General features: G+C 44.6%; 1 protein-coding gene across 1 annotated transcript in view; it reads right to left on the bottom strand.

The window, feature by feature from the left end:
* Nucleotides 1-1,979: 1,979 nt before the first annotated feature.
* Nucleotides 1,980-16,944, bottom strand: part of LOC133968614 (receptor-type tyrosine-protein phosphatase F-like) — a 120,324-nt gene continuing 105,359 nt past the window's right edge. The window contains exons 26-34 of the mRNA XM_062404762.1: nt 15,308-15,427; nt 14,390-14,544; nt 13,607-13,892; nt 11,703-11,881; nt 8,391-8,517; nt 7,085-7,210; nt 5,892-6,046; nt 5,448-5,583; nt 1,980-4,640 (exon numbers count right to left, since the gene is read on the bottom strand). Of these exons, the coding sequence (XP_062260746.1) occupies nt 4,572-4,640; nt 5,448-5,583; nt 5,892-6,046; nt 7,085-7,210; nt 8,391-8,517; nt 11,703-11,881; nt 13,607-13,892; nt 14,390-14,544; nt 15,308-15,427 (1,353 nt within the window). The 3' untranslated portion in view covers nt 1,980-4,571. The remainder of the gene's footprint in view (nt 4,641-5,447; nt 5,584-5,891; nt 6,047-7,084; nt 7,211-8,390; nt 8,518-11,702; nt 11,882-13,606; nt 13,893-14,389; nt 14,545-15,307; nt 15,428-16,944) is intronic.

Consider the following 16,944-nt stretch of genomic DNA (forward strand, 5'->3'; position numbering starts at 1 on the left):
GTTAATCTGCCACAGTGACTCAGCAGCTCAGGTGGCTCCGCTCCGTCGAGGCGAGAGTTTGATCTCTTCTTCTTCTTCTAATCTGCTGCGTCCTCTCCGCCTGTAAACCGCTCTGCTGCCGCTAGGACCAAGAGGGCTGATGCAGCACCAGGAGTGCACGTACAGGTGTGCACGTGTTCCGATCTCCCAGTCTGCAGAGGCCACAGCTCATCCCACTGGACCCCTGGTCGCTGCAGCTGTAGGAGATCTGCTGGAAGCTTCTTCTGAGGCCAGATGTTCAAAGTGTTCTGGAGCTGACGTGCGTCTCCCGTCTCCTCGTGAACCCGTAACTGGAGCAGAAGGCTCCACCTGGTCTGAATCTGCTGAGGTTTGAAGAGCGTGTGTTTCATGCTTTTCTTCTGGTGAGTCCTCCCTGCTGACGTGGTGCTGAAGGTCTCCAGAGGCTCCACACACACAGACCTTCCCTCTGGACTTTGAAGGCCTCACAAACTGCCACTCAGATGTCAGAACTTGTGAAGCTGTGAAGTTCTTGTCCACTGAGCGTTTAGATGATCGTGTGTGAAGGTTAAAGTGACTCCAGGCCTCAGTCTCCTCCAGTTTGCTCCTCAGAGATGTTCCGGGTGAAGAGGAGGGAAACGTCTGTGTTGGAGCTCTGAGGACTCTGCTGCTGCTGGAGTCACGTGCCCGGCTGTGGCCAGTGTGAGGAGCTCGAGGATCTGCCGGTTCCTCTGCAGGTTTGAGCAGGAAGTCGTCAGGTGTGAACTGTGTCAGGTGACGAATCCAACAGATGGGCTTCAACAAGCAGGCAGAGCAGCTCAAGTTCACGCAGATGTTCTGACTCAGCTCCACGACAACACATGACTCAGCATCAGGATGTCCTGCAGCGTAGATCGTTCAGTCTCCTGTTGGATTGTTCACATTATCTCCTCAGGTTGAATAACACGGAGCTGCACAGGAGTTTGTTAGTGAAGGAAAGAAACAGCAGGTGAACCAAGAGCTGAAGAATCAAAATGCTCCACCAGTGATGATGATGATGATGATGATGATGATTATGATATCACTTGGTTCCTTGGGATCCAAAACAAAATTGTAAGATGCTAAAATGAAATCTCCACATTACACATCATAACCCTAAGAACTCACAAACAGAATCCTCTTTAAGAAACAGAATATTATCACGAGATAACTCGGGTGCATCAGGATCAGGATCATCATCATCATAACACATCAGAACAAGAGGATCAGTCATTTCAGTGATAATACATTGTTTGTGTCTATGTTTTCATCAGGAAGGAGAATCTTAATCTACAGGACTGGAGATAATGAAGCTTCACCACGAGAGCAGATATTTACATTCACGCTCAGAGAAACAGTGAAAGTCAAAATAAGTTCAAATCAACTTTGGTTCTTTTATCGTCAAGAGTTTTAGACTCCAAAACTAAAAATAAATACTTAGTATTTTAGTATTTTGTAGTAGTCTCCTTGGAATCATAAGAAAAGGAGTGTTGTTAGGTTGTGTATGACATCACATCTTCATTGAGTGGATTTCCCTTTCTGTGCGTCATCAGCTGTAGTGATGTGAGGGTGTAATATCTAAATCCACAAAATGAGACTTGAGCTTGAAATGATTTATAACAGAAAATACCGTGAATATCATTTAAAAATATAAATATAAACTTTCAAAACTCAGACACTAAAAAGGTGAAGTTTAATTACATTGTGTGAGTTGGAATATGATTATTATTTAGATCGACTCAGACTGAGTCGATCTGATCAATCAGGATTTGTCACTGTAAAGTAGTTGTGAGCAGATATTAGCATATTTAAAGTCTAATCTGTGTTGTATTTTCAACAATAATCTCCTCCTAAAGACTTTGATTCATTTAATATTTTGTGTTATTTGAGTATAAGTTTATACACCAGGCTCCACTCGTGTCTTATTATTTAGTTGCATCGTTGAAAGAAGTTTCAGAAAAGCCTTGAAACAAATGACACATTATATTGAAGTCAAATCACAGTGTTCATACATCAGATGATATATTCAGGCAGAATAACAGGCGACATTCAAGGAGATGAAGTGAGACTCACGGAAAGAGAACAAGTTAGAAGTCAGTCAGAAGAGAATCCACCTCTGCACCAAAGTTCACACATTTATAAACTTCAGTTCCCTTAATTTTCCTTAATTGTCTCATCAGGATCCATGAATTATCCCTTTAGAAATCATTGAGAACGTCAATAAACGATCGTCGAAGAAAGAGAAAAGAAATTCCTGGATCAGCACCAACATGTTTTATGGGTCCTTCCCGGACTCAGACCACATCCTTCCACTAAGTGCCCTGGAGAGTTGTTCACAAACAAACCCACAAACAGACGGGTGAAAACAAAACGTCCTTAGCAGAGGCACAAAAAAAACAAAACAACAACACCTTGAAGAAAACAAAAACCTCAGAAGCCGGGGATTTGTACAAAAACCGAATTATTTAACTTTATTAACATCAATGTTTTTTCTTTTTCATCAACAGTTTCTTTTTAAATTCCAGTTCTTTATCAACAAATAGAAAACAGACTGTGTGTACAACAGATCGAACCCCTACAGCACTAAGCATTCACAAGGTAAAAATGAACATTTTGTGTTTTTTCGCCAGCGTTTTTCAAGTCCCCCCCCCTTCTTCCTCCCATCGCCGCCTCCCCCACTGGCCGCCACAAGCACCACCGCGACATACAGGCCTCTTGGATCGGACGCTCCCTCCTCCTCCTCCTCTTCCTCCTCCTGCGGCAGAGGACATGTGCTTGAGTGGTGCGGTGGCCTGTGCTGAGTGAGGAGTCGTCCGTCTCTTGGATGGGTGGAGGGTGGTGGTGTGTGTGTGTGTGGGGGGGGGGGTTGTGCTGCTGTTGCTCATTCAGATGGACGACCAGCTGTCAAAGTTACTATGGTTTTACAGTAGATACAATGGTGTTTCCATTAATACACACTCTAGGACAGCAGGCTCTCTGCAGTGTCTCTAGTGTCGGTAGATCAGCAGAATTAATCCTTTTTAACAATATACTTTTGAAGCTGTGTATATATCTTTGTGTAATTGTACATATATATAATCAATCATCAATTATATATATATATATATTTATAGTTCTATTTCTGTATAAAATAATATCAGGTATTCAGTCCAAAGGGCTGAGTCCCTTTCCCTCGGGTAGGAATGGTTGATTCTGTACAGGTGCCAGCGTCGGTGGCTCCACGTCTCAGCCCATACGAACCGCTCCCGCTCCGTTCAGTGTGTGTCTGTGTGTGTGTGTGTGTGTGTTTGTCAGTGTGTGAGCGTGTGTTGGTTCGACTCCAGCGAACTGTCCAGGCTAACGGGCAGCGAGGAGCCAGGGAGGGACTTGAAGAGCGTTAATGTTCAGAGATCAGGGAGTTTTCTTTCTCTGTCGACTACCCCTTGGGTATAAAAGTCTGTTTTCCTCAGGTAAGTTCTCCGCCGCGGAGCATGAAGGCCTCAATGCCATTGGCTTCTGATGAAAAACAAACAACAACAACAACAACCAAAAGGAAAAACGTAGAAATCATGTGCTTTCCATTTCTGTACACCTCTTATTTCGTCTCTCGTTGGCCAATTCACTTGTTTTTTTTCTAGCTAGCTACCAGGTTTGCAGAAGGACACCTTAATCAAGTTTGTGCTCGTAAGTCAATTTTCTCTGATTATAACTTTTTTTTTGTTAAATCGGAAATGGCAAGTGAAAAGGCAAATTGTTCGTGACGTGTTGAACTGAATAAGACCATGAAACACAACGTTTATGACACAAGATATGAATAAAACGATGATATGATAAAATAAATCCGACAGCAGCTCAGAGAACAGTGGTCCTCTTGTATTAGTATCTAGGAACGTGTTAAAAATACATGTCCCTTGTGCTAAAGTACCCTAAGATAAAATAAAAAAAGTACCGATTATGAAAATAATGCACGCCCGAGGCTGGGGCCGTTTTTTAAGACAGGAGAAAAAATGTCTGATGTTAAAATGATTATTAAAAACATCCACAAAATAAAAGAAAAGAAGAAGTATACCAAACAATAAGATAATGACATAATGAATCAATAATATTGACAAGTCGACTAACAGAAAGAAAAAAGTGAGAGAGAGCTCTCTTAGTGCTACCAGTAGCCTTTGACAATCAGGGAGGTTTGGCTCGGACGGAGCCGAGCGCTGGGGGCGTGGCCCGGCGGCGGGGGGCGTCGGCCCGGCTCCGTCGCGTCTGTACAAGAGTCAGAGTCTTGGTGATGGTTCCGTTATTCTTAAAGCAAAAGAAGTTCACGTGGTTGGTTACAAGTCGTGGACGCGAATCTCTGTGATTGGTTGAAACCCGTCACTGGGTCTGCAAGCACGTGCCATTCTCCTCCCCTCCGGTAGCTGCGGGGGGGGGGGCTGTTTTTTTTTTCTTCGCAAAGGTTGGGGCATGGAGGTTGGGGGTTGGTTGGGGTGGGGGGGGGGGTCAAGTGAGTGGATGGTGGCTGAGATGGGACACTTGGCACACTCCTGAGAGGTCTGACCAGGGAGGCTGCTCGGAGGGAGTGGTTACGTTGCATAGTGGTCAAAGCTCCCCAGGTACTCCAACGCTGCCCTGTAGCACAACTGGTACTGGTCCTGAGGAGAGGAGGAGGAGGAGGAGGAGGAGGAGGAGGAGGAAGAAGAAGAGAGTGAGGAGGTCTGTGTGCATCTTTTAAAGATCATTCATTCTTGTGCTTATGGATTCATTTAAGAAGGAAACCTTCAGTAAACATATTTTTGTTCATACTTTTGACATTAAAATCTAATCCGACACACTTTACTTTGTTATTGTATTTTATGTATATTATTATAAGTATTACAAGAAACAAATTGTTAACCCTCATTTATCTTTGGGTTAGTTAAGATGAACCAAATTAATAAAGTGACTCTGTAATTTCAGGCATAAATGAAAGATCAATTTTCTGCGTCTACAATTTTTTGTATTTAATTTTCTTTAACGTTTAATATCCCTCTGAATAAAATCAGTAGCAAACACCCTAGTTTCATGCTGACGCCATAAATAAACATAAGTTCCATATTATATCTTTAAAATGACTGTGAACTAATTTAAATGAACACCATGACACTTTCCTCTGATGGGCTTTATTATCTCCTTTCCCTGTTTGCTATATAAAGTATTTATCAATCCTTAATTCCTAGAAAACAATAATCACAGCTGAGCCTCTGTGATGACACCAGATGAGTTTGCTGTGTGATTTCTGATCCGCCTATAAAACCTCCATTAAAGAAGGATTTGTCTCTAAGTCTTTGTTTCAGAGGAGCTTTACACCAAAAGGACACTCAGATAACATCATGTTTACACATTCACAATATACAACACTGACTTTGAAAATCCGTCCCATCGCTGTGGGATTTACATCCTTGTCTGTGCGTGGTCCTTACCTCGGTCTGCACCATGGCAGGCCGCTGGGTGCGAAGTGTCTTCACCGTCTGGAAGAGGTCGACCACGCCCTCGTACCTCATCCTCTCCAGCACGATGCTGAGGGTGATGAAGACTCCGGTCCTGCCCACCCCGGCACTGAGGAACACACACACACAGATACTCATCACATATACTGTCGGAAGCTCTTTAGGACTTTATGTTCAAAATACAGGAATTAAACTCAGTGTACTTTCAAATAATGGATTAATATACCTATTTTGATTAGAAAACATCCTATATGTGTATATGAGAATCTCTGGATGCTCTTTATCACACCAGTGATATTTTTAAGGAGCTCTGTGACATCAGTAACATGTGTGAGTCTGTTCAAAGCACCGGAGTGGCTTCATCCATTGTGTCTGTCGGCTGTGTTTTAATTTCAGGATGAATCTGAGCCGTCTAACCTGCAGTGTACAGTGATTGGTCCGTCTTGTCCAAACTGCTCCTTGGTTTTGTGGACTTGTCCGATGAAATCAATGAAGCCCTCTCCAGTTTTTGGCACTCCTTGCTCGGGCCAGTCAGTGAACTGGAACTGGCGGATTGTTCTGGACTGGCCGTCCTGGGGGAGAAGGAGAAGTTTAAGTGCATTTGAAAGGCAGCGGAACATCCAGAGAAAAACTAGATTGATGTGAATTGTGTGTTTAACTCAGCTCTGCTCACTTTACAATTTCCATTCATCTCTTTAATAAGATAAAACACACACATCTCTCTGTGGCCTTTGCTCCTATGTGCACTCAACAAACACAACAAAACACCACAGCCGTGTCTCTCAGGTCGTCCCATGAGTGTGGAGCCCCTGCTGGTTTGTTTAACAGCAGCCATCTAATCACCTCATTTACACCTGGGATGTGATATGAATGAAGTTGACAGGCAGGAAGGAGAGAAAACCAGCAGGGCTGTGGCGTCCAACCACACAACCCCGTTTCACACGTCTCACAGCACCCAGGCTTCGGCTTGTGGGACTCTAACGCTTTTATTTGGTTCAAATCAAGACTTTATTTCCAAATCTCCCTCTGTTTAAATGTATGTACACACAGTATAGATATGTAAATGTAGGGGAAGGAGTGGGATGAGTGTGTTGCTGCACTGGGAGCCTTGAGATCACAGTATATAGTGTATTTATATCTGGTGGATACTCCTGCATCACAGGGAGTTTCAGCTCTGGCCCTCTGGGATATGAGGCTGTGCTTTTCATGTATTTTCACTGTGGTGTCGAAAAAACACACATGCACTTTAACACACACACCTCCACAGACACACACACATATACACATACAATCCATGGAGCAGGCGTACTGTTTACTAATTCTGGATAAACATGTTTGATGGCACATTCACTGGATGTCAACCTGTCGGGAGAAATAACATGCGATGCGTTCACATCATCTCCAGCTCGGAGTCACAGGTGTAATTCTTAACACTTAGAGCGGCTGTCAGCATTTGAATGAAAACAAGAATTAGGATGGATTTGGGTTGGATGGTTGTGTTTGAGGGAAAATGTAGATATACCCTCATCCCCTCCAACACACCCACGCACAAACACACACCGACACACACACACACACACAAACACAGACGTAGAGCGACTCCAACATACCCTGGCATCTGTGACTTTAAACTCTCGGAGGATGTACTGGGGCATGTTGTACTCTGCCATTGGATCCACCACAAAGTACTGGTACCTGGCTGAACGCTCTGCCGGCCAGTACTGATGACATTTCTCCTACAAAAGGAGAAGAAGAAGAAGAAGAAGAAGAAGAAGAAGAAGAAGAAGAAGAAGAAGAAGAAGAAGAAGAAGACATTAAGCATTTCCATTTTAAGTTTTTTACATAATAACTGCCGGGGTGTTAATAGAGAAGGCAAATAATATGACTAAGGTTCTGAGTCATATTATCTGCGGCTGTGAAATATGGTCTGATTCATGTTCAGTGGGAAAATATTTACATAATTTGTTTGTGTTCTTAAGCGATGATGTCTTTTCATAAACTCTGATTATGGGATGAGAGGGTGATAAAAGCTGTGAAAGGCAGTGGAGTGCAGTCGGAATCACGAGCATTAACATGACAGAACAGGCCAGTCGGAGACATTATGGATTCAATCAAACAGGTACAGATGTAAATTCGCAGATGTTTGTTTTTCCATGAAAGAAAAAATGTGTAGAGTTCTGGGAGATGCTTTGAGTTTATTTGCTTTCTGAGATCTGAGACCCTGAAAACATGAAGCTGGAGTCAGCAGCTGTTTACTCGTGGAACATCGATGTGATATCTCGCCCAAAGGTTAAAAACATGTGTTGACTAGCACCTTCATTGTTTGTTTTTCTTTTGGTATCTTAGCCTTTATTGGGCCGTAGACAGAGCGGAGGCAGGCAAGAAGCCACAGGAGAGTCAGAGCGAGGCTACGACTTCCAGCAGGGGTGGAATCAAAGGGAAACCAGAGGAAAGTACAGGGATGCACGTCTGGCACATCACTGGTTTCTGTCGGTTTCCAGCAATTGTGCTAAAGCAAATTTGTGACCACGATGCATCGACTGCACATGCGTACAAAGCAGCTTTGAAAGGTATATAAAGAAGTTCCCAGCTTTCATAAGAGCAGCATATACCAGTAAACAACTAATCAAAATTTTAATGAAAGGGTAATACAGCAGGAAGTATCTGTATCCTTGGAATGCATAATATAGTGACAAATGGGCACAGTAGCATGTTTCAGACCAGAGTCATTCCCTCCATGCTGATAAGGAGGCAGATTATTTATTTAAGTTACTGCTCAGAGCTGGAATGAATGAATATTTAAGCAGTGCTGAACCAACTCAGCATATAAAGATCCTTATCTTCCATTGAAATGATCCAGTAGGTCTCATATGTGTAGGTGCTGCATGCGTTGATGGCGTGTGTGTGTTTATTTACCCGCCCCATCTCTCGTAGTTTGGTGAGCATGACGACGATGGTGGAGTTGTGCTCCCACAGCATCCTCCAGAAGTCCTCGGTGGTCTCGGCCAGCGGGCCCTGGGTGGCCAGGTAAGCCTTCTGCTGTCTGAAGATTCAGATTCACACAGAGGAGGCAGAGGGTTAACACATTAGACAGAATAAATATAACATTTACAGCACAAAGTAATGACCAGGAGAGGATTCAGTTGTTTTAGGTGTCACTACAACCCTCAACGTGATAAGAGACATACAGAGGATATGAGCCTTGCAACTAAACTGACTATTAAAACGATCAAACACGTTCTGACACAGATCCATTCAAATAGAATTGCAGCGGAGCTTTCTTTCTTAGTCCATTTTTGTTCAATGAAAGCAAAGTAGACCATCTGGGGGATTTTTATACATGAGGCACCTTCAACAGACCGACTTGTGGAAAATCTGATTCAAAACCCATAAAAGGCACGTTGTTAAAAGCATTCAGCTGCAAACTGACGATAAAGAAATGTTTCCGTCGTCCTTGTACTGTCTGTCAAATCGCCTCTGCCATAATGCGGACGACAAATTCCAACACATTTAATGAAGATAGCAAATAATCCCTGGCAGCCACGCTCATCATTGAGCTATTTAAGCCTGTATAGATCCTCTCCCTCTTCCTCCTTCCTCTCTGTAACACAACCCAGAGTGAGAGAGCCAGCCCTTGATATGCTCACAGACATAGAGATGAGCTCATCCTCCCGAGCTGCCGGAGCTGTGCTTGTGTCCTACGTGACTTTGGTCCGGCGGAGCAGTTATTCTGGCAAACAGCAGGTGGCAGCAGCGCACCGATCGACAGCGAAAGAGAGAGAGCCAGCTGAGTAATCCCACACAAATGTATGCGTGGGCGTGCATGCACACACTCACATGTTTGTGGCACATGTAAGCTGCATCCAGGTGTGCTCCTTTACGCGTGCAGCAGTTTGTCCATGTACATTCAGACACGCTACCACAAACACACACACTCGGTCACACACTGAGCCACGGCTGAACCACTAATGAAGGTGCTGCAGGCAAAGCTCTAATGTGGAACCGGGAGATTAGAATATGCTCAGGGCCTCGCTCGCACAAATAAAGAAACAACAGATCGGTGGAGAGGAGCAGAGATGGTGTAAGAAGAGGGGAAGGCAGCAGAGAGAGGAAAGAAATTTAAAAGATGAAAACGAGGGAGGAGTGGGGGGGTGGTTCAATGCAAAGAGTGGAGATGGTGCTAAGTACAAAGAGAAGATGTAAGGAGGAAAAACGTGAGGAGATGAAAAGCACTGCTCTCTCAGCTGGCCATTGGAGTTGCAAAGTAGGACTGACTGCTGAGGAGGCAGAGGAGAGGAGAGAGGAAGAAGAAGAAGAAGCCAAGGGAAAGGAAGGGAATGAGGATGAGGAGAAGGGGAATTTAATAACAGAGTCAGGCAGTGAAGAGAAGGAGAGCAAAGCTGAGCAGGGGATGAATGCTTAATTTCAAATTGATAGGGTGGACCCCTCTAACCTCTCCAAAAAAAACAGCCCCTAGCCAAAACAAAAACAATTCTAACCGTATCACACAATACGGACTTCCCTGCACACACTGTCCCGACGAGTGCGCTGCCACACAGCACAACGCGCTCCCTGCATCATCCCACATGACTGTAGTGCTGGAGGACATCGTGTTTCATTTCAACCTCATTACAATGCTAAAACTCCAGCCTGCATCAGAGCATATCCAGGCTCGCGCCCCTGATAGCATAGCTGGAATCAATGGTTCGCCTCTCATTAGCTTAGCATATTATTGGCTTTTCTTGAAGGCGCTGGGGTGAAGGGCACTGGAGGCTCCTGTTTAGTTTTTATTTATGCCTGGGCTTTAAAAGCGGCTTAATTACACAGTGCCGCCGGTGAAAACAACAGGTCCCCACCCGGATACGTCTGTCTCTGCCACGAAGTCGGGATAGAAAATTAAGATGGTGAGTGGGAGAAGAGGGTGCCGGGAGAGAGAGAGAGAGAGAGCGAGAGAGAGTGAGGAAGTGCACAGAAGACAGATTAGGGAGGAGAATGGAGAGAGACAGAGATGCAAGGGAGTAGATATAAAAAGGGAAAGGGACGGAAAAGGAGAAAAGCAGAGTACATAGAGGAGGGAGGAGTGTAGAAAACACAGTTCATTACATTCTCTCCCGCTGCAATTATGCCATTTACACAGCAACAACAGAGGGTCGGCCTCTGAGGAGAGCCTCCCCTTTAACAACAGGGCCGGAGGAAGAGAGGGAGCTGGGGGCTGGGGGCTGAGGGCTTGGGGCTGAGGGGGGTGGAGGTGTTGTCTCCGCCGTATCCCCGTATGAAGCAAAGCCTCCTATGGACTGAATGGCATTTCATGGCTGCTAAATCCATCTCCTCGCATAAGTACAGGCAGAAGACTCTGCCTGTACTTATATAGATATAAAACAGAGAGCTGCCTTTTCATCTTCCTCCCTCTAGGAAGCAATTTGGACTCGTGGAGCACACAAGGACATGCGGCAGCTTCCATGTGAAAGTGGTAGCGGCTCAGCGGATGAGAGCCACATCAACAAAGCAAGGAGTGATTCTTTGCAACTTGATACTGGCCACTGCAGCCTCATCCTCAGTCCCCTCCCATACATCTTTATCTGCTCCGCTGTGGATATACCTCCTGTATTTTTCACACCGGTAGCAATCTCTCAGAGAACAGACCTGTCACATCCAGAGCAAGTCGGGGAAGTGTCAGGACAGTGATGCAATTTCTGTCGTGTCGAGTCTTTTCGTTCCGTGACATTAGACTTGACATTAAAAAAACGACTTAGGTTAAACTGCTGACTCTCTGATTTAATTAAAGGATGTTTTGGCATTTGATCAGTCTCCAAACCCACACACATGAAAACCACAAGCATTCTTGTGATATGAGCAGAGGAGGAGTAACATTTCCCCTGAGACGTTTCCTGTGACGAGCCTCTGCTGTTCTGATTGGTCACTCTGAACACTGTCGAGTATTATCTCTCTATTTAAGCAAACAATTTAGAAATGTATTCCAACCCCACTCCAATCTCTAAGTTACATTTTTTCATATATATTCAACTGGAAAACAAACGAAATATATAATATCAAAAAATCCTAGTTTAATTTCAGATATCCACAATCATTCATATATCAATGGTAAGATATCGTTCCTTCTAGGTCATTGTCCAGTTTCAAATTTACATTTTTGATGTCCAGAAGGAACATTATTTGTAATAATGAAGTCAGCACTTTTGCATTCAGCTCAAATCTCTAAAAGTTTACCTGTAGCCATCGATGCAGCTGGCGTTGATGTAGTCGGAGCCCTCGACGCCCCGGATGGGCTGCAGGCAGACGCGGGTGGACTCAAAAGGCATAATGTTGACCAGGCGGTTCTTGAACTTGTTGCAGGGTAAGTTGGCGCTGATGAAGCGTGACGTGTGGGCTTTGGAGTTGGCCAGTCTCTGTTTATTTTTAAAGAAAGCAGACAGGAAGAGAGAGAGAGAGAGAGAGATGGAGAGAGTACAAATTAGTGACCCGTGACCGGAAGTAAACAAAGACAGAAGTCTGAAACGTTTCCCTGACAAGTCTTTATTCAGACGTGATGTTTTCCATCAAGATAAATAAGAAAATCAGCCGAGGAGGAGGCATCGGAGTCAAGAGGAGGTGTGACAGCTCCTCTGTTTGGTTTACTCTGCTTCCTGTCAACACGGCTGCAGAGCATTCTGGGAGTTAATCAGCAGCGTTGGACCACACCCAGGTCCACTGTGCCCCAAACATTCAAGTCAGAGCAGCTGTCAGTACCAGGTCAGTCTGGACACATCCATGATATTACGTCATTGTTAGAAAATGCATCAACTCTGCTTCAGATACGCCTGTGTCCACACGACTCTGGAGTTTTGGAGACACTTAAACTGAGAAGTTTGGAAGTGCTGTGGGCTCTGTATTAGTTTTAAACTCATTAGATTAGGTCTGCAGACGTTTTAGTGTGACAATGAAGTTTTTAAAAGGAAATAGTAGAAGTTAGGATGTAGCCTCAGTCCTCCTTACCTGACAGCTCTGTTCTGTTGTTATTGTTTCCTTTTCTTTGTTTTTAAAACTCAGCCTATACTCGCTCGCTCGCTCCCAGAGCGACAGATTTTTTTTTCTTTCTGTCGTTTTGTTAATTTAATTGCGAATAAATTACTTTGTTATTTCCTACACCCCCTTTGTCTTCTGTTTTGGTGTTTGTCTACTAGCAATTAAATATCTACAACATTCAGTTGACTCGTTTCCCAAGGCGTCCCAGAGCTTACTCGGAGGACTGCCTGCGTTACAGGGCTCGGTGCTGGCAGTGGACAGAGCACAGATGGACGACACAGGAACGAGCTCGGACAGTCATGGTTACGTCGGGAGAATTTGTGTGTTGTGTTGCGGCCAGACTGTGTGGGCACGAAAGGCTGTGGCCCCCTGTATACGCCACAATCCTTCTCTCGTTCTCTCCATTCTCCATCTTTGGCAGAAGTGTAGATGTTATATTACTTCAAACAGAATGGATTATGGACACAAGAGGGCTGATGCTGCACTGGGAGGAAAGTGTGAAATAACATCACAGTTGATGGCTATTGACAGAGGGTGTGTGTGTGTGTGTGTGTGTGTGTGATTTCGAGTAACCTTGAACAGCAGCTGTGTGTCTGTGTAAGTGCCAGTCACATCCTAATTCTCCATGTGTAGGTGTGTTGATGTGTTTGTGTTCTGGTGCCTGAAAAGTGTTTTTCCTTGTGTTGTGATGCTTCTGCTGTGACGTTACAGCACCGGTGCCAATACAAATGTTTCTGCATCGACTTTTTTTGGGGTGTATTCATTATTTCTGACACTGAAGTGCGGTGACACTACACTGAAGGTCGGCCTCTGCAGTGTGTTGTAGTTTGACAAGTGAAGACAATGACGGGAAGAGTCCAGTCTGGTGCTTTCAGTTCAGGGAAGATGGAGAAACCGAGGCAGACTGGAAAGACTCTTAATTATTAACCCTTCCTGTCCAGTCTCGACCCTGTGAACTACCCAGTAAACTAACATTTCAAAAACAATCTGTACACGCTTCATTTCCTCCTGTAGGAGTCAAGGACACGACTAGTGAGGCTCATTCAGTGTGGACTGCATGAGTAATCAAACAGAGTAATACATCACTGAGGTGTGTGCCTGTCAGTCACCTTGAACTCCAGCTCCATGGCAGTGACCGTCTCGCCGGCCGGGGGCTGGGTGAGTTTCTGGATGTGTGCGTACAGGTTGCGGGCCAGCACCTCGGTGTTGCCGCAGGTGGCCGCCTCCAGCAGGGCCTCGTGGATGAAGATGTACTGGTCCTCGGTCTGGACCATGTAGTTCCTCTGGGCGCGCATGCACGTCACGTGGCCGTAGATGTCTACGGACTTCTCGTGCTTCATGCGCTCCAGCATGGCGTCGATCACGATGAAGCAGCCTGTCCTGCCCACGCCCGCACTGGAGGGGAGAGAGAGAGAGAGAGGAGGGGTTAATAATTTAATGTTTTACTTTTGTGTAGCAGGTAAATGTCTTACTTGTGTTTACACAGTATTACGAGGTCAACTGAAAACACAAAGACAGAACTGGCTCTAAATCACAGGACTGGACTGCAAATCAAAAGAGTTAATAGACTTTAAGCTTCAAATAACATCAAAATTATAAGGTGTTATTATTTCATTTCTGTAAGCTTCTCATCTTGTGTTTACCTCTATTGTAATATAGGCAGTATATGGATGTCTATCAAGATCTGACTTCACATTATATTAAGTATGATTGTATATTAAAAAGCACTCTATTCTTTCCTATTCCTCTTCAAATTGTAATGGGACACATACAATAGGTTAAAGCTAATATCATAATTGTTATTTGCACATTTATATAATATTGAATTTACATGTTTTATGGCACTAAGAGACATTTAGAAAAAGAACCAATTCCTTTCTCTGTGCACCAACCTGCAGTGGACCACCATGGGCCCTGCATCTGAAGGATTGCAGGACTTAACCCGCCGCAGGAAGGACAGGATGGGTGTCGGGTACTCTGGCACTCCGTGGTCTGGCCAGGCCATGAACTGGAACTGTCTCACCTCTCTCTTCTCACTGGAGCCGTTCTGCAGGAGAGCGAGTGAAGCATGTGAGTGTGAGCTCGGTAGGAGACTGTGACATTGTGAAAAATGTAATTGGCTGCTTTTTTAAAAGGGAAACCTGTCATGCTAGGATCAAATGTTTTGAGCAGGTAAAGGTGGCTCTGTCTGATGAAGGGGAATAGTTACAGTTTGAAAAGAACAAGTAATTTAATTGTCAGAAATGGAGCTATTTTAAGCAAAGGTCTGGATTTGGCTCATAGCTTTGATAGCAGCACATTACGTGCTCTACTTTCATGGCTGTGATTATTCTGCGAGTGTAAGTGTAGATAAACGTGTGTAATTTCAGGGTTGAACTCCAAAACACAGTTCCGTGGCATTTTCACCATTCCTGATTGAAACCAAGCAACTGCTCCAGCCTTAGACATTCCTTTAATTTAGAATTATAATGTTTTTGAAATGATAAGCAAGTAATGGGAAGAGGAGGATGTAAAGGACCAGGTATCAGGTGTCACATCAGCGCAGCACTGAAGTCAAAGTGAAAAAAACGAAATCTTCCGTTGGCTTTGTCGAGAGGAAGAGACAAATCTCTGACGCTAAAAACCAATTACACCGGTGAAAAAAAAACGATTCCAGTGGTAATAGCCTTTATCGGCCTTCAGAAAAATAAGAAATTACATTTTAAAATATGACCCCATTAATGATAAACCGCAATTACCTGCTGGGAACACGTCCTTCATGACAATCCCATACTATACGTGCAACTGCAAAGAGAAAGGCAGCACTGTACCTTGTAGAGGGCGAATGTACGAACGCTGTAAGTCGCCAGCTCCACGGTGTCCAGCATGGTGACCTGGATCATCCCATAGGTCTCGGTTCCTCGCACTGGCCAGTACTGGTCACACTTCACCTGGCAGAGGGGAGAGAGATAGAGAGGGCACAGTGTGAGGAGTGAACTGCCTCCCACATCCACCGTGAGGCAGGTGAGAGGCTCGTAGGATCACACTGATTAGAGAGGAGGGAACAGAAGAGAGGTCAGGCTTTGTCCACAGACTAATTAAAAGCTGGAGACTCTGAGTCAGCTCCTCTATCCTTTAAAAAAAACAAGCAGCAGCGTATCAGGCGAGTGCATCAGTGTGTGTCTGCAGCTGAAACAGGAATCAAAAGGGCATTAAAAAAAAGCCGACGTCGTCTTTTATCGGCCTGTGATCATTTTCAATGAATTAATTGTCAGGTGGTCTGCAAAGCCTTTGTGATTTATGCTTTTGGGGCATTTGTGAGGATTGGCCTCTGCATAGTGGAGGGAGACGTGTCTCAAAGCCAGTTCTGGTCTGGGGTGACAGGACAGCAGGTTCAGCCACCTGGCTCCATATGAGCAGAAAACACATTTATCTGTTGAGATCCTCCAAACACTGGCACTTACTCCACTGTGTGTGTTAGAGAGTGACACACTGGCCTTTGCTACAATCTGTTTTACTCCTTGTGGTTGGCACGGCTTAATTGGCCACAGTCCCTACTCAGATATCTGCAAAGAGACCTTTTTCAACCACCGTTATGAAATGGACGACTGGCTGTCTCTGAAATTTGGCTCCGGTCGACGGTAAAAATGTCTTTGCTGGAAACAAGCACACAACTGTGCTTCATTTGGATGTTTTAACACCTAATTCCATAGTTTCTCATAAGGTGAGGAAGTTTGAGTCGAGTGGCATCATTATCTGAACACTCTGCACAGCCGGATGAGCTCTTTTGAGTCTTCTGGGTTCAGAACATGTCCAGTATATGTCTTAAACACCAAATGGCACGGTGGTACAGTGGGTAGCACTGGATCTGGAAGAATCGAACTGGTCTGTAGGTGTGACTGAGTGTGAATGTGTGTTTGTCTCTGTGTGTTGGCCTCAGGACCGGTCCAACCCCCCAATAGGATAAGAGGTATTGACAGTGGATGGTCTTAAACACTTTTGGAGCTTCCATTCTCTCCCCTACAGATCTACTCTGAATAGATCTACTCTTTATACTCTCAAATCCAATTGACACAAATCCTTTGCAGTGACAGTGAACTTTAAACCCTGAATACCACAGGTCTTCTATCAGTCAGAAAGTAATTCTGGAAAACAAAATGCTGAACATTAAAGATTGTAAAGATGTAAAATGAATCATCTCAGAGAAGCACTAACACCATACTCTGCTATATCTCTTTGTCCGTTTAGAAAGTGGACGAATGCAGGCCCAGTTCTAATGTCAGGATTTCTGGGACAAGGACCTGCTGCTATTGATTCGGATCACATGAGGGGAAGAGATGCGATGCGGGTAAGCTAATCATATCCATACTGCAGCACTGAGCTGACATTTGGAAGGACCTTGGCTGTCTCGGCGAGCTGCTGCGGATCGACAGACACAACGCGCTGAAATTCACCCTTCATAATTCAC

Source organism: Platichthys flesus, chromosome 14, assembly GCF_949316205.1.
Source record: "Platichthys flesus chromosome 14, fPlaFle2.1, whole genome shotgun sequence".
NCBI lineage: Eukaryota > Metazoa > Chordata > Actinopteri > Pleuronectiformes > Pleuronectidae > Platichthys > Platichthys flesus.